This window comes from Ambystoma mexicanum, chromosome 5q (genome assembly GCF_040938575.1).
Source record: "Ambystoma mexicanum isolate Mex_15411 chromosome 5q, UKY_AmexF1_1, whole genome shotgun sequence".
Taxonomy (NCBI): Eukaryota; Metazoa; Chordata; class Amphibia; order Caudata; family Ambystomatidae; genus Ambystoma; species Ambystoma mexicanum.
In genome coordinates this window covers 68,790,285-68,812,566 of record NC_090933.1, presented here as the reverse complement: position 1 = coordinate 68,812,566, position 22,282 = coordinate 68,790,285, and the positions used below count along the sequence as shown (strand labels likewise).

The 22,282-nt window shown below is 50.7% G+C and overlaps 1 protein-coding gene across 2 annotated transcripts in view; it reads left to right on the top strand.

Moving 5' to 3' along the window:
- The window catches only part of LOC138497215 (uncharacterized), a 1,137,079-nt gene that overhangs the window by 780,835 nt on the left and 333,962 nt on the right, over positions 1-22,282 (top strand). For both annotated transcript variants that reach the window (XM_069620541.1, XM_069620540.1), the window contains exon 11: positions 12,795-12,944. In XM_069620541.1, coding sequence (XP_069476642.1) covers positions 12,795-12,944 — 150 coding nt within the window. The remainder of the gene's footprint in view (positions 1-12,794; positions 12,945-22,282) is intronic.

The following is a 22,282-nucleotide window of genomic DNA, read 5'->3' as shown; positions in this document are numbered from 1 at the left end:
CGCAAAGACACCATTTCAGCCTGGCGTGCCCTTTCTGAGGCCGTCATACCCAGCCTGAGCGAGCGGGCCGTGGACTGCGCTGCCTGCCGCTGGAGAAGCCCCTGCCTAGCAGGGGGAGCACAGATTGGGCCACACGTTCCATGCTCACAGCGATCTTATCAAGTGCTGCCCCCTGCTGTTCTGAAATGGCAGTCATGTCTTGCTCTCACTCAGTATACCTCGGTGGCACGCAGCCACCCCGTTGCTAGGCTTGACACCTGCAGGACCCAAGGACCAGCCCTCCTCATTGGGTTGGCACGCCCGCGGCTGCATGACTACATGCCCCCGTCGACGTGATGTCCCAGGCACATCAGTGACTGGTGTAGAGGGTGACCCTGCGTCCCGATCCACCACAGGCAGAGGTCCCACCACTGTCTGGCCCCTCAGTGCAGGTGTCGCGGACAGAGGAGTGTCCACATCAGAATCACTCACCCCTGACGTATGGACCTGATGCACATCCAATTCGACATTGACGTCAGAGTGGTCATCTGGGCTGGACTCATTGCCAGCCAAAGACGAGATGTACTGTAGCACATGTGGGTTCTCGTGGTCTACCACCCCACGACCCCCACTTGTGCCGGGTTTGCGGTTGTGATAACAACCCTGTACCTGGCATGACCACCATCCTCTGGCTCCATTGCATCATCATCATCTGAAAAGTGGAGAGAAAAAAACATTAGTACACATGTTAGAAGCACATAACAGACACACACATAGACAACACACAGACAGCCAACACACGAAGCAGACATGTCACACACAAAAGAGAACCTGCCATGCATGTCTGGTCAATTTGACATTGCATCAGTGAGTAGGCATGTAGAACGGTGTTACACGGCTCAGAAGTGGGTTGATGCAGTGCAGAACATGTGTACATTACTCACTATCCACATGAACAAGTACTTCATGATGTGTATCAAAAAACGTGAAGACAGTGCAAGGGCAAGTTCAGGCATCACTTGCAATGTGCCGTGGGTTGCATGGCTACAAGCAAACCCCCCTCCCCCGAGTGAAAATGCAGGGATGCCTTGCAGGGTAGCAAAAGGGTGACCAGAGACCTGTGTATTGGCAGACAGTGTTGGCTAGCATCAATGGCATCATCTGAATCAACTGACAACACAGCAGTTGATGATGGGACAGTAAGCAGGACACATGACAAACCCTCAGTAGTACACCCATGTGTGCAAAAGCCACTACACCACAGAGTCAGTGGGCCTGAAACAGGGGGAGGACTGTGACCCACACAGACTGTGACACCCTAAACATGTGTGTGATGCAGGACTGGGCCAGAGTGGGCATGGGATGGCTGAAGAAATGCCATGAAATGTTGCTCATCCTGGACACGTACTACAATGATCATCCAGTCAAGGACACATAGGGGCATGCATGGAATGCACATGGAACATGAATGGGCACTCATGTCCCTGCAGAGCATCTGCCATCTGCACAGTCCAAGTGAGACACCCTGCATGAAGGGCAGAGGATGTACCCACTGCATGTGTCTGGCAGGTTGGCTGGTGGAGGTTAGCATGTACACAGGAGGCATGAACAGGCCATTGCAGTACGCCAAAATGATGCACACCAGTGCAATGGTGTAAATGGGGTACGGGGGGTGGAGAGGCAAGGGGGCATGCCTACATGGAGTACCCGCATGCAGGGAGAGGACACATGCACGTCAGTCATGCAATGACATAGTCCCAGTGCTGAGAGGAAAGACACCCCTGGCTACATGCAGAAGGGCCAGTGAGCTGGAACATAGACCGGAGGGGCATCTGGGTTACTAGCATGTGCGTAGGGTGCAAGTGTGGTGATGAGGACAGTCCCCGTCTGCTCTACATGTCCACCATCCTGCACAGCAAGCACGCATCAGTGAAGCATTGCATGACTAGCACATGAGAACCATGTACACATAGTATGTAGTGGCACTCAAGCACAACACATCACACAGGCAAACCACACATGGGCTGGACATACATGCAACAACACTCACTGGACGGGGTATCAAAGTCCTGCATCTCTCCCACTCCTTCGATGTATTCTGCTGGTATGAACTTCCGCAACAAGTGACTCGTGCAGAGTGAGGTCATCCTCCTCAGGTGGTGGCCCACCGCCAGTCACCTGAGTCATGATGTAATTAGAAGCACGCTTGGACTTAGCGCTGCGTTTGATGTCATCCCAACGCTTCTTGCACTCGGCAGCTGTGCGCACCACATGCGGCATGCTTCCAGTGGGTATTCCGATGGGCAGCCGTAGTTTGACAATTCGGACCCACTAGCATGTCACGTCTGTGGCCCCGCACGTAGTCCACAAGGGAGTCCAGTTCCTGCGCACAGAAAGGCTTCTTCCTTGACGTGCAGGAGGCCGTGGCTGTGTCTGGGGTCCCAGCCTGTGCTGCAGATGCAACCTTCCTCCTCTTGGATAGTGGTGCAGACCCTGGCTGGCGAATGCCGCCCTGATCAGTATGGCCAGTGGCACCGGTGGATTGAACCAAGTGAGTGGCAGGTGGAAGGGTGACCAAAGGCCTGACTTGCGTCAGTGGCTGCTGGGTGCCCTGGAATGGACCCTGCGCAGCAACATCCGCTACGCCAGGGTCATTGACTGCGACTGTCCTGGTTGGTAGACTCACAACCGGGGTGGTGTTGGCTGCATCTGCCTCTGCACTTGCCAACACTCGGCTGGTTGGGGTAGCAGATGACATTACTGCCCCAGGGACATGTGCCTCGGTCAGGGCAGCCCTGCTTGCACTTATGGTGTGCCTCCTGACCTGCTGGAAATCTTCCATGGACTCTTCAAGTGCCAACGCAGCCTGCGCTGGCAGACCCTGAGCCTGGGTGGTGGTGTCCACAGCTGCACCTGCCGCTACCACTACCCTGAGGCCCGTGGCAGTCTATGAAATGGTGCACCAGTGGGCGCCAGTGCCAGATGCAAGAACTGCATCTCCCGGAGCCACAGGGGGTGGTGGCATGACTGCATCAACACGTGGCACAACATCATCACGAGCTGCCGCACCCCTGCCTCTTCCCCCTCTGCAGCCACCCTGGACACCCTGGAGTCCCCCTACTCCCTGGTCACCCTGGCCACGTCCCTGACCACACCCGCCACGAGGAGTACGCCCAGCTGAGGCACCCCTCACCTTTTGTGACCTACCAACCATGGCACAGATGGATTAGTGCCGGCACAGATGCAGTGCCAATGTGAGGTGTACACGACAATTGTCCTGGGCAATTGGGGTGAAGGTGGTGGGATAGAAGATGTTAAAAGCACCCCTACACCTGCAAGGCTGTATGTGACCCTGGTGATGAAGTGATGGGTCACGCAACACTCAGGCACCCCAAAACTGCAGTAAAACCGTGCATGCAACCCCCAGCAGCCCACGTGTGTGGAATTAACCTCCCGCAGTAAGCGGTGGCACCCAGGGACACAAAAAGCAGGTACGCGTGGGACATGCAGGCTATCACCTCAAACGGGTACGCGATACACAGGGGCACCTGCAGTGGGAAAAATAGCATGCGTGACTCACCGTCAGACTAGCGTGATAATGAAAAACACGCGCAGCCAATACCCCCACCAAAAGAAGAGATACATCCTTGATCCGCTGTGAAGTTGAGATGGTGCGCGAAACACGAAGTAGCAACACACACGTCGGTCTCCACGAAAGGCACGTACAGCTAACTGCTGGCCCTGCTCACCTTTAACCCGTGCTGAGGGAAACACCCGCGCGCGTCACGTCACTTACACGCTTAGGCCCTTTCCTCGGATTACATGCATTAACATGCGGACGTGCTGTTTTTCACGTGCTGAATCACTATGCACCAGTCACAAGGGAAACGCCCGTGCACGTAACGTCACAGACGCACTTACGCGCTAAGGGCCTTCCTCGAATTACACACTGACGTGCAGTTTTTTCACGTGCCAAATCACTCCGTATCAAGCTGGCCACGCGACAACACACGGAAGACCACGCTCCTGCCCAGAAGGCCATTTTCCTGCCCCCAGACCCCCCAGCACGCTCCCACCTGCCATCTGCTGCTGCCTGCCTGCTGCCCACATGCCCTGCTATTTGGAGCCTGCACTTCAGCCATCTGCAGGGGTGCAGTTGGTGTGACCACCCCTGCTGGAACAGAAGACTCCCGACTGGGATACCATCGCTCCACTGCCCAGACCCAGGACGCAGTTGCCCACCCACACCTGCCTCTGGGGTTGCCATGTTAGACACAACACCATCTGGCACCCCTGGCAACCCCCAGCCAGAGAGGCAGAGGGCTACCAGCTTCAGTGCCAGTTAAGTTGGTATCCTGGTGGAGCAAGTCCTGATGCCCTCTTTGGAAGTTTGCGCGCTGACAATGAAGGACGGAAGAGGATCTGGATTGACATTGTGACTGCCATCAACGAGGAGGGGGTGGCAGTCCACGACATTCAACACGTCCGGAAGCACTGGGAGGACTTCAGGTCCAGGACCCTCAACAAGGCCCGGCGCCTCTTGAAGGCAGCGGATGCCGAGGGGTGCCGGGTCTGCCTAACCAACAACCAAATGAGGGTCCTGGAACGTATACGCCCAGCGCTCCACCTGCAGGTCCTTGAGAGGCAGACCCATCTGGAGTCGAGCGGTAAGTGTACATGTGTACTGATTGGACGCTGTGCATGTTGAGGTGTGGCAGGAATGTGCAGGTTGTACATATGTCTGTGTAGGGCCATGTATGCACGTGTATGTACAGGGAAATGAGCCTGCCGCATGTGAGTCCTCTCATGTGTGAGACAAATCTATTGTGTATGTGTTGGTAAGCATGCTTGGCAAATGCAGGTGTGGGTGCACATATTTTTGAATTTCTGTGTATGTACTGTGGCATGGTTGTGGTGTCAAGCATGGATGCTGCTTCCACCTGCATGTATCTGCACTATGTACATTTCCATGTGTGTATTTGACAAGTGTGCAACTGTGATACACCATGGATGCATGTGACACTGACATGTAGGAGGCTGATTGCCAGATGTGACATGGATGGGGATGATATCACAGCGACAGGTGGTTGAGATGTACAGATGCATGTATGTCTGGTGGCGTGTGTGCATGTGTTCTGCACTCCCCGTGTTGCATGTGATGTCAGGCTCACCTTCGGCTGCTCATGCAGTTGTTTGTGCTGCCTGGTGCAACATTCCTGTTGATGTGCTCATGTGTGTGAGTTGAAATAACATGTGTGTTGGGGAGTGTGATGGCATGTTTCAAGTTGGACACTGCCACTCATGTACAACTGTCATGTGTGTATCAGACCATTGTACAGTGCCCTGATGCCTGTGTTCTATCTCTCCCTGTCTGCAGCGTCAACTGATGAAGAGGGCGGAGACGGTACTGTGGAGCAAAGCAGCAGGGATCGCACTGCCAGCCGGAGACGCAAGGGCCAGCTCCCCTCCCATGTCATCTCGTCGGGGAGTGAGTAGTCTGGTGCCGCCATTCGTGGCCACAGCTGCCGAGAGTAGGTCCAAGAGGCGGAGATCGGAGGTTGACTCCTCGGCAGCAGAAGGGGCAGCTGAGACCCCTCAGGGTCCGATGGAGGAAGATGGCACGGAGTCATCCGGGTTGGTGGGAGGTTTGGTTGAGGAGGAGGCCATGGAAGGGACACACACGGGGTATGGAGGGGGAGATTCCACTCGTGCTAGTGGTGCAGTCCAGGGGCAGGGACAGGAGGCAGCAAAGGCCGCCACGGAGGTGCCTGTGTGTAATCCTGTCCCTGATCCTGTGACTGCATCATCCTGCACCAGCAGGGATGCCTACGTCCAGACCTGTTTTCAGGGAGTGGATGAGCGCACAACAACTGGCCTTCCTCTCCCTGCGGACGTGGCCATCCGGGACCGGGTTGAGCCTGTCCTGGCTGGGATGGTGTTGCGTCAACGGGGCATGCGAAGTGACCTGCAGTGTTTTCGCGAAGACACTGCACGTCATCTTGGATGCCTCTTGGACCGCGTCGACCTACTGGGACGGGTCACCAGGACTGGATTCCTCCGTCTGCTGGACCTTCTTCCGACCCCCTCCTCACCTGAATCCCCTATGCGCCAGTCGTACTCCGTGCCAACTTTCGGCCCATTTATCACCTGGGTACCCTGTGGAGCTGCCTTTGACCCAGCGGCTATGCTGGTGGAGGACACATCCCTGCCACAGTCGGGAGTCGGAGGTCCAGCAGGGGTGGCCACACCAACAACTGCACCCCAGCAGGAGGAGAACGTGCAGGCATCAAGAGCCTAGGCACAGGCACAGCAGCAGCAGGCTCAAGGTGGGAGCGATGATGGCTCGGGGCCATCAACATCAGAGGGGCAGGCATCGGCCGGAGGGCAGGAGGACCCTGGATTGGGAGTGTCTTCCGTGTGGCAGCGGTTGGGCCAGCACATAGATGCGGAACGGCGGCGGGCGGAAGAGGCACGGCTCACTATGGTCAGGGCAGAGAACTCCATGCGCAGGGCGCTGAGGCGGGCCGAGTGCCTCGAGGCAATTCGCAGGGAGTTGGAGTTGGACATGGCATAATCCCTGCGAAACCTCAGGTCCATGGAACAGACCCGCCTCCAGGACATAGAACAGGAGTTCGATGATGCTCTGCCCCGGGAAATCGGCAAATGAGCCGTAGGACTTGCCTGCCGCCATTGTATATAGTTAGTTAGTGTTAGGTTTCATTTATGTTTTTCTTTCATTTGGGGCGCTTGGACTATGCCCCACCTTTTTGTAGATAGTTCGTTATTAGGTCGTTTTTTTTGTAGGTTTCATTTCAATGGTTGGGCTCATGGACCCTGGAATTGTAATTTGTATATAGTTGAACAGTGGATTTATCGCCATTTTATTTTTTTCTCACCATGGAGCAATGGATTTTACTTACTTCTTTCCCTTTGGATTTGCTTTGTTGGACGGAGACTTTGGACACATTTTCATTTGGATTTATTTGGATTCTGATTTCATATTTTTTTTTTCATTTTGGAACATGCTGCATTTTATTTCTTATTTCCATTATTGTGTTTTTTCATTTGATTCACTTCATTTTGTGTTGAATACATTTTTGTTTCATACTTCAATGTGTGGTATTCTCTCATTGGTTTCATGCATGTCACGATGTGGGTTTTCACATTCACTGGCACCCATTGTGTGTGTGTGACGGACATGTGTTAATGTACATACATGCCATTTGGGTTGTTTCATGTTATGGGCATTTCAATGTGGGGTGGATGTAATACTTGGTTGGTTCTTTGGGCAGAGGTGGCGTGCAGTGGGATTTGGGTGGCCATGAGGGCCATGATTGTGGATCATGATGATGTGTTGGTGGGGGGGTGGACATGAGTCGGGGGCTGCTGGCAGGTGCCCCTCACTACTGGGTGGGTGGGGGCGCAGGGGGACATAAGTCGGTGCTCACTGGTGCATGGTGACATGGGGGCTGGCTCGGGGGCATGCCCAGGGTGGATGGTCTACCTGCGTGGCATGCCCAAAGTGGATGGGCTGCCTGCGGGGCATGGCCTGGGGTGCAGGGTAGTCCCCTGTGTTTTGGGCTGCCTGCAGGGCCTGGGGAGGGGGCACACCTGGGAGGACACACACTGCCAATTAGCGTTGGGGCACCCCAGGAATACACGTACCCCTCCCGCGGCAGCGGAAATGCGTGTAAAACTCCCAGCGCACCACTCAGAATACACATACCCTGCTCGCACTAGGCCTATCGTGTGTAACACGTCCCGCGCACCCCCAGGATACACTTACCCCACTCGCACTAGGCCTATCGCGTGTGATGCTTCACTTGCACCCCTGAAATACACGTACCCCGCTCGCACTAGGCCTATCGCGTGTAACATGTCCCGCGCACCGCCAGAATACACGTACCCCGCTCGCGCTAGGCCTATCGCGTGTAAAACATCCCACGCACCCCCAGAATACACATACCCCTCCCGCGGCAGCAAAAACGCATGTAAAACTACACATGTACCCCGCTCGCACAAGGCCTATTGCATGTAAAATGTCCCGCGCACTCCCAGAATACATGTCCCCCTCCCGCGGCAGCGAAAACGCGTGTGAAACTCCCTGCGCACCCCTCAGAATACACGTACCCCGCTCGCACAAGGCCAATCGCGTGTGATACTTCACGCGCTCCCCCCAAATACACGCAGGCACCCCATCCAGCCTGGGCATGCCCCACAGGCAGCCCACGCCACAGGAGGGTGATTTTTCTATGCTATTTGCCTGGCGCAAGCGGGGTTCGTGTATTCAGAGGGGTGCGCTGGGAGTTTTACACGCGTTTTCGCTGCCGCGGGAGGGGTACGTGTATTCTGAGGGCTGCGTGGGAAGTTTTACACGTGTTTTCGTGGTTGGGGGGCTGTATGCTGGTCCACTGGCCTTTGCGCCATGTACTGGATTTGTGTGCTGGTCATGGCGCCCGGGGCGGGGTTAGGGGCATAACTGGCACTGCTGCAGGGTCGCTGCGGCACTCTGCGCCACGGCTGCTTATGGATGTTGAAATCCATGAATACGCTGTGCGGTGAAATGAGTTTTGGCGCACCCGGGTGGCGCAGACTGCCGCACGCGCACACTGTGCGCCAGCCGCGTGCGCCACTTGTGCGCCAAATTCTATGTATTACCCCCTTAGAGAGAGGAAATCTCTGAATGTATTTTCTTGGGGTAAACTATGCCTTGGATAACCTGAATCAGATCTCAACAGCTCCACCAAACTGTCAATAAAAGTGCCCTTTGATGAAGGAGTCTTAAAAAGCAGGTTGTGCATCTGTGCAAAAAAGGGCACTAGCCAATTACCATGTTCTTTATAAAACTCAAAATGGGCTGTGGGGATATGTTTGATGAAATTAACCTCCTTTTGTTAAGGTACTGTATCTAAAACGCACATTATGCACGCTGCCTTGGTAACCTTTACATTACATTGGGAAAACGGCTTAAGCAGGTGTCGCTCTTTTTGTTGTGCACCTAAGTAGGACATTGCACACTTCCTCTTCCATTGTCCATTATGCATCTCCATTCAGCAGATGGCGAAGGCCAGTTTTGGTGGCCACGGGAATCGGAAATAAAGTGACAACTCTCACCATTCTTTTCTGTTTCCATACACATGCTGCTGTCTTTTCAGTAGCTAATTATCGAGTCTGGCCAAATAGAATAAAATATCTTACCCATGCCGATTCGAGATCATTGCAAAATGACCAGCATGTGATTGACCACATGTCAATTCTATCTGCTTTGAATCATTGCTTAAAATGTTAGGAACTATGATCTACATTTGGTTTTTTAATTCTAATGGTAGGAATACCCTTGTAATTTACATAATTACAATGCAATTTTAGTTACTATGCACGTTTATGTTGACTGAATATGTTATATAACGGATGACGCAGTGAATATCTTTTTGAATGGTTAGTTAAGCAAATAGATTTTACTAGATCTGAAACTAACGTATGTAGTTGACACCACTTGTAAAGTATAGTATATCCAAAATGAGCATTTGATGATGATGATAATGTTACCATATCTGCGGAGGCCTCAGAGTATTGAGGTTGTCGAGGCACTAGGCACTATTCGAAATAGAGTACTTTGTACAGGGCACTTAGTAAAGAAAAGACTCAATAACTGCAGCTACGGATGAACACGGCTGCACAAAAGATTAAATGTAATAACTCCTGCAATAAAAGCATTAAGATAGCTTCTGTGGTAAGTTGACGATCTCCCCATCTTTTAGTGTGAGGAAACCAATGTTAAGTTAGCGGTTTACCAATTAGCAGCTGACTAATCGAAGACAAGATTCTACTATAGTTCAAAGCATAAACGACAAGCCTTAAACCACTTGGATGAGAGAAATGTTGAAAACCGATCCCGGTCCGGCTCACACAATCCCTCACTGGCCTAGAAGTCTAAAAGAATAAAAGAGTTGGAGAGACCTCAAAAAGAGCTTCTAAGACTAAGAAGAAATAGATATGTTTCCAAACACTCCCGGTATACACAGTGACCCCACTACCTGACAAGAGGTAGTTAAGGTTTTGTAGGCTGCAAAGAAGTGAATTGTTTTGACAAAGCCCCAAGAATCTTACCACTGGGATAAATGGTGTTTTTGGTGAAGAAACTAGTGAGAGTGTCTGGAAAGCAGTGTCCAGTCATAAACGGTCAGAGTATTGGGTTGTTCCTTGGAAAACTACAGAAGGTGTACCCTGGCCCTGGAAGTAGGATAAGACAATCCTATCTGCTTGAAAAGGACCCTTTCAATCTTTTCAGTTGAAATGGGCCCCTGTGCTCTGGGGGCCCCGAGCAGCTGCCCCTTGTTGGCAGGTTTATGGCACAGAATCATGCTCCTTTAATGCAGACATTAAACATGCGCAGCATGCACATAACAGACTGCCTTTGCTGGCACCTTCATGCCGTGTCACCTCCTCCTTGCGACTTTCTAATCCTTTTTATCCTGTTTCCCCAACATTAGCACCCTAAGGTCAAATAGCCATCAATAACTTTCCAGCTCCCTGCTGGTTGCCTATCCCGTGATCATCTCTATTAACCACCTTGCTACGCTCTTTTGACTTCATTAGAATGTAAACATCCCACGGGTGCCTTGGGCTCTTTTTCCTCCCAGCTGCAGGAGAAGGGGGAGCCCCCCAAACATCATGTTGAAATGGGCCCGTATCAGCCCTGACACAGCTTTAGCCTGCCCTGGAAAGGCCTAATGTGAATGCTAATACACCCACGCTCTAGGAGAGACCTGATGTGAATACTGAGGACCCCAAGGTTACAGAGGGACTTGATGTAAATGCGGAGAAAACCAAGGTCTGGGAGTAGCCTGAAAGGGAATGATTTGAGGCGGAGGAAAAGCTTGAGAAGAGAGGTTTTTTGAAAGGCGGTGAAAGCATAGAGAGACTTAAAGAGAGTCGATACTATGAGTAACTTCTGGAAGATTCTTCCCAGAGTAGTGTGTTCTGTTTTATTGTGTTGGACCAAGTTTGGGCGGTTCTACGTTATAATAAGAAAGAAATAAAACCGAGGCCCAAAACAGTGTCTTTTTTTTAATTTTTTTTTTATTTTATTTTTTAGGACGAATTTTGAAAAAAGATTTTCATTTTTGTTTACTGTTTTTTATTTAATGCGGGGAGACCCCGCGTCCCCCCTCCACCTCAAACCTTTGTTTTACCCTTACCCAACTCCCTATGTATTTTTTAAAGGTAAGGTACCAAAATACTGCAAACATTCGGCGAAAAAAACGTGTTTTCGTCTCTTTTAAAAAAAAAAAAATATTTTTTTGATGCGATACAAGTTTGGCCATTGCAGACTAGGTTTTGTGAGCACTTTTGTTGGCCAAGACTTGGAACATTTGTGTTGTAACTTAGAGTAGCCAGGAGGCTACGAACTCATTCAGAGTAGGCTTTGGTACCTTTTCTGTTGTCCACTGCATTGATTATTTATTTATTTAGTAGATTAGGGTGTTCCAAAACGGGCAAGACCTATGAAGCCTAGGATTAATACTTCATTATTTGCATTATGTAATTCGTAAGTGTTGCACACCCGAGAAACCCCACTTTTGTGTTGCCATATTCCTGACACTGTTTTCTATAGGAACCTCCTTTTATTCTAGATACTTCTTTTCTTTCTGTAGGCAGTAGACCAATCCTTTCAAGGGAAACCTACTGAATACAAATATCTCGTTTGAACTGCAAACTTGGAGCATCAAGTGTGTCACTTCTCTGATGTTCCACACTTCTCATTCATCAAAGAATCACCATGAAGTTGCTTAGCACTGTCCTTAGCGCTCCACACAATAGGGGTCCCAGCTATCTGAATACGAGCACACCCAGGCATCTACCAAGAAGGAATTTGGGATCAGCATACGGTAACATTTCTCCTGCTCCATGGGTCAGAAGGAATTGGCATCAGTGCTATACTTTGGATGTAGTTGGGTCCAGAAAGTGAAATACTCTACCATTGGATAGCAGGACATAACTTAACAACAAAAGATTTAAGGGACTGTCAAAGGGATGGTTGCTTAAACAACCTTTTGATACTTATCAATGCACAGTCTTGGTGGTAGCGCCTGCAGAATTGTGTTCTGCTAGTGGTCAGGCTTTCTCAGGCTTAGGACATCCTAGACGTATCTGATTTTCTAGATCTGGTATGACATGTGGTGTATGTGTTTTGACTTTTTACTTTTGGTTAATTAGGAATTGTACCTGCCTGCTTGCACTGTGATTGATAACCGTTTAGTTACCACTTTCCTTTACCTATTCATGTTTTGAAGCCTCTTAGCAATGCAATGTGACAGGTTACAAAATGTCAAATAAAACGTGAAAAGTCTTCTGAATAGGTAATGCTGTTTGTGTTTGCAACCATGATCTAACCCATGACACCCCACAAACCTCCAGCCAGCTAACAAATGTACTAATTCCTTCAGGACAAACCTGAATCACAAAATAATCCTAACTGTTTAAAACTGTCTAGATTTTTTGTAAGATGTCTGCTAGCCTGACGCACACAAAATAAATGTTTCAAAAAGCTACAGCCATACTAATTTTGTTTCTATTAGATATTTTATTAATAAAGTGGCAGGCTGCAAGGGGGTTGTGGGAGGGAGCTCTCTCACAGTCCTGATCATTCTATCACATCACTTGTCTGCCATGACCCACTCCTAACCCCACCCCCATCGCTCAAACCATGCCTACAATTTTGGTGAGTTTCCACAGTAAATTCTTCCCATTTTTATCAATACTTGTGAGGCACTTATTTACTCTGGAAATTCTAATACTTGTATTCATTGCAGGCTTAAAACATCCAGTTCTACCGTCCTGTGCTGCCCTTAAGGATGCTGGGCACACTGACTCCGGGTTTTATGTTATTGATCCCGATGGCCCTGGACAAGGCTTTTCTCAGTTTGAGGTATACTGTGACATGACATCAGACCCAACAACTGGTAAGTAAAGTTTATCTCCAATGATAGACAAGCAGCTTTTGTGGAAATGTGATATCAGTCGTTTGCTAAATTCCACTGCTAAACCTTAAATTTGCCAGAATAAGAGAGAGGTTTTATAAAGTTCGGCTATTTGCCTAACCCTCCCACCCTAACAGACTATACATATCCACCTATAACTTCTGAATCTGAAGGCTTCCGACATTTTTGTTGTAATTTAAATATCTATCAAGAAGAGAATACAATGACCACTGATTGGCATTGCAGTTCAAAGTAGAAACTTTCATGGATACATGGTCTAAATTATTGTCAGCCTGTTGCATCTGCCTCGTCTGCTTTTGAGGTTTCTCTTCCTCCACAATACATAGGTTTGTGATTTGGGCGGTACTACATTGTCTCAATCTTTTGATAGTCTGCAATTTGGTTGAACTTAATTTGACTTTTCTTTGATATGTGGTTCTCCTTACCGCATGTCCCCAAACAGATGTTATCCTGCATTTTAAAGTACAGCTACCCAGAATTATTTCTATTTGGCCAATTAAGGTTGCAGATTTTGTCTTGAAGACCAATTATATTACTGTTTTGTCTTGCTCATTCTGTATTGGCATGTATAAAGTCGTGACATTGAAAGGGACCATTGTGTAATGGTTTTGACACTTGATGGTTTCTATTAGATTGAAGCTGTGCATACTATCTGGTGTGTATGATTTAAGTTTAACCATGAAGTATCCCAAATGTAGGATTATATTTCTCCAGCATGGGGTCTGGCATGGATTCACATGCTCATGAATATTCCCCGTCGTCAGGCCGGGAATCCACGGTAAAGAAAAAATCAGTATCAGTTTCGTTTCTGATCTGTCTTTCTCAGTAGTAACCAATCACTGGTCTCTGGGTCATACTGCCCCCAGCCAATGACTGCCCTCTCCCTAAGCCCCGGCCCTGGCAGCCATCTTCAGATTTACCGCACGCTCAAGTGTTGGGAGTCCTTGTGTTTAGCTCTCAAGCTTTTGCTGCGTTTTCGCACTTTTTCAAAGAGAATTTCTCATTTTTTGGTCAAATAGAGCCTCAAGCTCCACCGTCTCTACATCCGATTAACGGGTATCCGTGTCGGATTTTTTTCTACGCCCCTCAAGGGTGAAGATTTCGTCGAGTTACGCTTCTTGGAGGATTCCAGAAGTTTCTGCGGCCTACCCGAACATGGCCCAGGAGAAAGGAAGCTCGACGCCCGGAAAGCTGTTCAGGGTTTGCCCTGGATGCCAGCTACAGAATGTGTTCAAGGAGGACGAGCACTCGAAATGTCTCTACTGCCTTCATGAGGACAAAACGCACGTAGAGAAGGACTGCGCGTTTTGCAGGAACATGTCGGAACGGACCATCAGGGACCGACACCTTCGTCTCTCCAACTGGCTGGAAGGAAGGAGTCCGTCAGGTGAGAAGAAAAAGAAGAAGTCCGAATGAATTTCTAAGTCCTGTGAGGGCGCCCCGGCGACAGGGGCCCAACAGAAGGCAAAGCACCGCGAGTCCGCGGGCACCGGGTGCGCCGAACGGTCGGGCTCTTCGGCTGCCAGGCAGGGCGCGCCTTCCTTGGCACCATCAACCACGAGCCAATGCTCTGGTTCGGGGAAGAGGAAACCCGAGAACACGGGTAAGCTTCTGGAGAGGGACCGATCGATCTCGAAGGATTCGGCCGAGGGGGAGCGAGGCGGTGACCCTCCCGCCAAGGCAAAGGCCTCAAGCACGCCCAAGGTGGTGAAGGCCTTGATTCACCCGGCCAAGGCCTCTATCGAGGAAGTCGCAGCAGCCCTGGCGCAGCCTGTGGAGGCTACACCAGTGGAGGTGACCTCGGGGCCCAGAGTCTCCCTGCCTCCGCGGAGGGAAGCCTCTTTCAGACCAATCGAAAAGACCCCCGTGAAGACCCCGGTGGAAAAAGAGGGGGGGCGGTGGCCATTGTGGACACGGACACAGCATCCGAGGAGGAGCTGGTAGAAGTCTTAGAGGGCCTTGACGAGGGCGTCGAAGAGGCCCGTCCCCACGGGGAGGATCCCGACGAGGGTGACGACGAGGGTGATGACGAGAGTGACGGTGGCACCGGCGAGGGCCCTAGTCACCCGTCGCACCCGTCGGTTCCGGAGCCGCAGGAAAACTCGGCGGCCATTTTGTTGGCAATACAATCCTTATGTTCGGAGATAAGGACGAGATTGCCCTTACCACGACAGAGGATCCGGAACCAGGCTCGATGGAGGAGCCAGAGCCGGGCCCGGTGGGAAGCCCCCCGAACAAGAGAAGACGGATCCATCCAGCCCCGCCTTTTCAGCCCTCGCGGCCTGCTCAACCTTTACCCACGTCCCCCGTCCCTGGGGATGACACGGGAACGGACACGGCCACGACGGGTACCGACGACGAAGGCGGAGACGACGGGACGGAGCTCCCATTGCCAGCCCAGGCCTCCCCGTCCCACGAGATCGGATCTTTCCATGCAATGATCGCCAGGGCATCCAAGCTTTTTCAGCTCTGCCCCGAAGAGAAGAAGGAAGGTTTCCTTTACCAACGGCGCAAGGCCAAGAGGAAGACAGTCCTCGCCGTGCCTCTGCTGGATGACATCTGGGACGAGGGTCTCACCCTTCTCAAGAACCCGTCTATGACGCCTGCCAAGAGGGATCGGTACGAGAAGAAGTACCGGGTCCTCGGCGCGGCCCCTTTGTGCCTTAGGGCACAACCGACCCCTGACTCGGTCGTCTCGGCAGCGGCCAAGAATAAAGCGGGGGGGGGGACATCGGCCTCAATGTCAACTTCCCCACCTGACGGAGAAGGAAAGAAGCTGGACGCAATGGGATGACGAGTTATCTCGTCGGCGGCAACAACGATTAATGCGGCCGACGCCCTCGCGATTGTGGCCCGCTACGACAGGGAGTTATGGTACAAGATCGCCCCCCTGTTGGACTTCCTACCGGATGACAAGAGGGCCGAGGCCCTGGAGATCTTGCAAGAAGGCGAAGTGGCGTCGGACCACGCCATTACGGTGGCAACGGACATTGCTGACACCGGTTTCTGCCAGCTAGGCAACGGCGTTTGCCTTAGACGACGAGGGTGGTTCAAGGCGACGGATTTCCGGCAGGACGTACAAGCCAAGGTGTTGGACATGCCGTTCGACGGGAACAACCTGTTTGGGAAAACGGTGGATGAGTCCCTCCAAGCATCAAGCCCGAGACAGAGACAGCTAAGGCCCTAGGCGTTCTCTGGCAACGAAGGCCGTCCTTTCGGAGCACCGGAGGCAAGCAGGGTGCCTCCAAAGGATTCGGCAGTGGCTCCTCTACGTACCGCCAAGCGGCCCGCTCCTCGTCACAAGAAGCATATAGAGGACGAAGCAAGTCTTGTGGGCCCCGCCGTCGTCGCCAGGGAGGCCAAGGCGGCAAGGCGTCCTCCAAGCCCCCACCGTAGCACCCCGGTGTGAGGCCGGCTGGCGAAGTTCGTCAGCGTGTGGGAGTCCATCTCGACCGACCGTTGGGTGCTGGACACCCTGGCCCAGGGGCAGGCCCTCGAATTTCTAAAAAAAGTGCCCCTGCATTCCACCCGTGGCCAGGAAGGAAAATCACATCCCTCAACTGCTATTGGAGGTAAGGGCGATGCTCAAAAAAGGTGCCATCGAGCTCGTCCCGAAGAGGCTCCGGGGCTCCGGAGTATACTCCAGGTACTTCCTCGTGAAAAAGAAGACAGGAGGATGGCGCCCCATCCTGGACCTGCAACGACTGAACAAGTACATCAAGGCACCGAAGTTCTGGATGGTCACCCTCCAGCACGTGCTGGGACAGCTGGAGGAGGGCGATTTCCTGTCGTCGTTGGATTTGGAGGATGCGTACTTCCACATCCCCATTCTGAAAAGACACCGAAAGTTCCTCAGGTTCGTGGTCCAAGGACGGCACTACCAGTTCAAGGCCCTCCCGTTCGGATTGAAGTCGGCACCCAGGGTGTTCACCAAGTGCCTCGCAGCGGTGGCGGCGCGGCTGTGCCTGCAGGCGATCCACGTCTACCCCTACCTGGACGACTGGCTCATCCGAGCAAGGACAAGGGAGCTCACCGTAGACCACACAGCGAAGACCGTCCAGCTGCTCACGGACCTGGGATTCTCCATCAACTTTCCCAAATCCCACCTGGTCCCATCGCAAGTCGCACTGTTTCTGGGAGCCAAGCTCGACACAGTGGCGCATCTGGCCTCGCCGTCGGAGGAAAGGACGAAGGCCATCCTGGGCAAGGTGCAGCGTCTGCTGGCCACGGACGTGGCCAGGGTGAGGTCCATCAAGTCCCTCCTCGGGATGATGTCCTCCTGCATATATCTTGTGTGCCTGTGCAGGCTTCGGATGCCCCCTCTGCAAGAGTTCCTCGACTCCTGCTGGATCCAAGCGACGGGCAGCTTTGAGGACAGGATCCCGCTCAACGAGACCTTCCGACGAGCGATTCGGTGGTGGGGCACCCACGCTCATCTGACGGCGGGCACAGACTGTCAGACCCCATCCCACCAGATAACGGTGACAACGAATGCCTCCCTGGAAGGGTGGGGAGCGCACACCGGAGAACTTCACGCAAGAGGCCTTTGGCTCCCGGAGGAGAAGACGCTCCACATCAACATCCTGGAGCTCCGTGCAGTGTCCTGGGCCCTCAGGTCCTTTCTCCCGTCCCTCAAGGGCAAGGTGGTGAGAATCTTCATCGACAACACCACCACGATGTTCTACATCCGGAAGCAGGGAGGAACCAGATCCCCAGCACTCTCCAAGGAAGCGCAGGATCTGTGGCATTGGGCCGTCGCCCAAGGGATGTTTCTGGTGCCCTTTCATCTGGCAGGGATAAAGAACACCATCGCCGACTCACTCAGCAGGGAGCTGCGCTCGTGCCACGAGTGGGAACTACGTCAGGATCAAGTGGATTGACTCTTCCAACGATGGGGAAAACCGCAGATCGACCTGTTCGCGATGGCGACGAACTCCAAGTGCCAGAGGTTCGCCAGCAGGTTCCCGAGGCGAGGAGCATGGGCGATGCTTTCTCGTTCCCCTGGGACGGCCTGTTCCTATGTGTTCGCTCCGTTGCCGTTGCTCCTCCGACTCGTCAACCAGCTCAAGAGGTCTCGGTGCAGGATTATCCTAGTTGCACTGGCGTGGCCGAGGCAGATCTGGTTCCCAGACCTTCTGGACTTGTCAGCGTGCCCGCCAGTGAAGCTGCCGACGGACACGGATCTTCACTCCAGAGAAGGAGGCGCCATACTTCATCACGACCCGGAGTCGCTGAACTTGCAGGCCTGGCTCCTGCAGCACTAGAGTTAGGAGGGTACGATATCCCGGCTGACTGCAGAGAGGTCCTTGCAAAAGCCAGGGCGTCGTCAACTCTCAAGTGCTACGGACATAAGTGGAAGAGGTTCTCTGTCTGGTGCCGTGCACAGAAGATTAACCCTCTACGGATTACGGCCCCTCAAGTACTGCCGTACCTACTGTCGCTGGCCAAGGCTGGACTGGCTCACGACTCCATCAAGATACATCTGGCTGCGATCTCTCGATACACCAGAACCACAGGACGGGCGTCCTTGTGGTCCCATCGCCTGGTGAAGGAATTTATGAAGGGACTGTTCCGATCGTTCCCGCCGGTGAAGGCCCCTGCCCCGGCGTGGGAACTCAACGTGGTGCTGACCAGGCTCATGGTGGCACCATTCGAGCCTCTGCATTCGGCACCGTTGAAGTTCCTGTCGTGGAAGACTGCGTTTCTTGTGGCCATCACCTCCGCACGGCGAGTGGGAGACATCCAGGCCCTATCCTGCAAGCCTCCATACTTGACTTTTCACGACACGAGGGTGGTGCTGAGGACGCACCCCTCTTTTATGCCCAAGGTGCCGTCGGACTTCCACCTCAACGAGCCCTTGGTGTTACCTGTTTTCTTCCCGTCGCCTTCATCACCGGCCGAGAGGACTTTGCACTCGCTGGATGTGGCTAGAGTGCTGAAGTTCTACGTGGACCGCACAAAGAGTTTTCGGAAGACATCACAGCTTTTTGTGAACTTTGGACCTGTCTCTCTCGAAGGCTTCCATTTCCAGATGGCTCTCCGGCTGCATCACGCACTGTCATCGGTTGGCAAACCGACCATTGCCTGGCTGTCCGAGAGCCCATTCGACCAGAGCTATCGCTGCTACCACGGTGTTCTTGTCTGGTGTGCCCCTGCTGGACATCTGCAGGGCTGCTACGTAGAGGTCGACGCACACCTTCACGCGATTCTACTGCGTCGACCGGGATTCCCAGGAGGAGTCCAGGGTCGGCCAAGCAGTGCTGCACAACCTGTTCACCTAAGGTGAGCCTGGGGAGGAGGTAAGAACTGCTTAATGTTGAGTTTTGATGTAATGCTTAATGTTGAGCCTTTTTTCCACCTCCCGTTGGTTGTGCATGTGTGTACTGCTATGTATTCTTATATTCATGAGCCAGTGAATCCATGCCAGACCCCATGCTGGAGAAGGAACAAGTTACTTACCTGTAACTGTTGTTCTCCAGCATGGGTCTGGCATGGATTCACATGCGAATCCCTCCTACGGTTGGCAGTGATAGGGTCGAAACAAAAGGATCGAATGCCTTTTGATCGACAGTCAAAGGATCTAAAAAAAGGGTCGAATTTTCTTTTTTAATGGGAGGCGGGTTCCCCCGCAGCCCCCCGTTTTCTTTATTAAATACATTTTTTACCAACCCAAACTAAAAAATATATATAAATAAATACAAAAATTCGACCCTTTCTTTTCCGATCCTTTTGCATTCGAGCAAAAGATAATTCAATCCTTTTTTTTCGATCGTTTGACTGGACACCCCCCTCCTACCCCTCTATGGCTCTTCACTTGGTCATACTGCCACTTTGCGTGCTACCAAATCTGAAGATGGCTGCCAGGGGTGGGGCTTAGGGAGAGGGCAGTCATTGGCTGGGGGCAGTATGACCCAGAGACCAGTGATTGGTTACTACTGAGAAAGACAGATCAGAAACGAAACTGATACTGATTTTTTTCTTTACCGAGGATTCCCAGCCTGACGACGGGGAATATTCATGAGCATGTGAATCCATGCCAGACCCATGCTGGAGAACAACAGTTACAGGTAAGTAACTTGTTCCTTTCTTAGATTTACTCCATAAGTAATCCTATTATGTTGATAATGGGGGGCAAGAATAGAAAATCATACTCATGTTGTGTTCCTTAGGTAAAAGTACACTGTCTATCTAATGTTTGTGTGTGTGACATATAGAGATTTCTTTTCCTCCACCCTAATTAGTCAATTCTCATATCAAGTATAGAGCTTAGTGTGAAGAATATTTCTTTGAATTTTTCATGCCATTGTTCATCTGCTAGAAGTGTTTTGGCATGCAAGATGAAGCTGAAATGGTCCATCACTACAATGTTACTATCGCCTTGTTGACAATGGTGTCATTTCTTTTTGATGTTCTAAAATGCTGCCATTTTAATTATTCAATGAAATAACCCAAAGGGACGTTATGGTTACAAGTAAAACCGAAAACCCCCATAAATTCGCCAGTTATGGTACGCTAAGACTAACACTCAGGACATCAAAGATGGCATAAAAAAATCTAATTGATGACATCACATATCTTGGCCAGGAATATGACCATTCAAAAGGTGCTATATATTTAGACGTTAACCATGTTGTATGTTTTTAAAGTACTTTCCTTAGGGTTTGGTCTCAGCTCATGGTGCACATACATGAGGCAATAAGAAGGCCTTAAAAACACAATTCATTTACATATATGATGATGTACTTTAATTGTATTAATATTTTCTGGTGATGTTTCTTTCTTCCTTACTTTAGTTTCCCTGTATGTGCCTCTGATTTGTATACATTGTGGGTCTTCATATGTATTGTTTGTACTAACACAAGTATGTAGAAAGTCCTGAATTATTAGCTATGCATTCCATGTTTAACATTACTCAAAATTCTGATAAGGTAGCATTCTCTATTTTACTATCCAAAATTACCAGATTAAACATATTGTTCTTCTGTGGTATATGCTGCAGCCATTGCCTATGTGTTTGTATAATTAGGTTCCTGCATTAACAACAACACTCCAGCATAATGTTTTGTTTAGATAAGTGCATTCTTGAATACATTAAGTATTTCATGATAGGTCTCCTGATCACCACTGACAGCCTGTCACCAATATTATAAACACAACCCCTTGTAGAGACTTTTCATCGAGATTAATTTCATATGTGATGTCATCAATGGCATTTGTGATGTCATCTTTGATGTACTGGGTGTTAGTCTTTGCAGGGCATGATGGTGGTGAGAGTTATGGTTGCTTAGTGTAACAAAGTGGACTCGTCATTGAGCACAGTGACCTCACCACATTCCACTGACATCACCTCACCCTGCAAGGAAGGCACAGGAGGGAAGACACACATTATAACACTTAGCTTACCATAATTGGCGAATTCCTGGGGGTTTCCAGTTTTACTTGTAACCATAACATCTCTTTAAGTTTTTTCACTGAATTGCATAGGTTTTTATTAGTGCAACTTAACCATAACGTCCCTTTGACAATGTTTTTTTCTGTGAATTTCATAGGTTTTTATGAGTTAGTGTTTCATGATGTTACAGCACTGTATATAAGGTAATAATTCATCTTTTAACATTTATGAAAGAACTGTAAACCTCCTTTAAGAAACTTATTTTTTGCAACTCATACTGATGTGTGTCCTTATCAGCAGCGCATGCTGGGGATGCAAGTCATGGTTGAATTGCTTAGGGCATGAGGCTCGACCATGACCACGGCCCCACCAAACCACCACCCGTTATCCACTGCACCTACCATGTATCCTAATTAAGTTTCTACTATACCCTCATAACCTGACCAATGGCCAGTGCTCATGGCTTGCAGCCATGGCCTGCCTCCACAATCCATAGGGCATGGGCTTCGGCAAGACCGCATTCCCCAATAGGCAAATCAGAGTCGACATTTGTAATTGCTGAGGGCCAGGTCCACTGCCCAGGCAGCAAAGTTACATCGCTATTGTTTTTTACTTACTTTTTAACACTTTAAAAAAGTAAAACCCACAGCTTTGCAAAAGCATGCTTTCGGGTACTTGCTGAAGAATCTCGTGCAGGTTTGCTGCAATCCCATCCAGCACTTCAGGTTGTAGCTGCAAGCAGAATATTTGTTCCCATTGAAACCTATCTAGATTTCAAAAAACTTTACCACAGAGCCAGTCCCTGGTGGCCATGACCACTTTAACCCCATTATAAAATGTATATACATTTGTACATACATTCCTCTATTCTATATAATGGAATGAAGCATCCAAAAGAATGTAATAT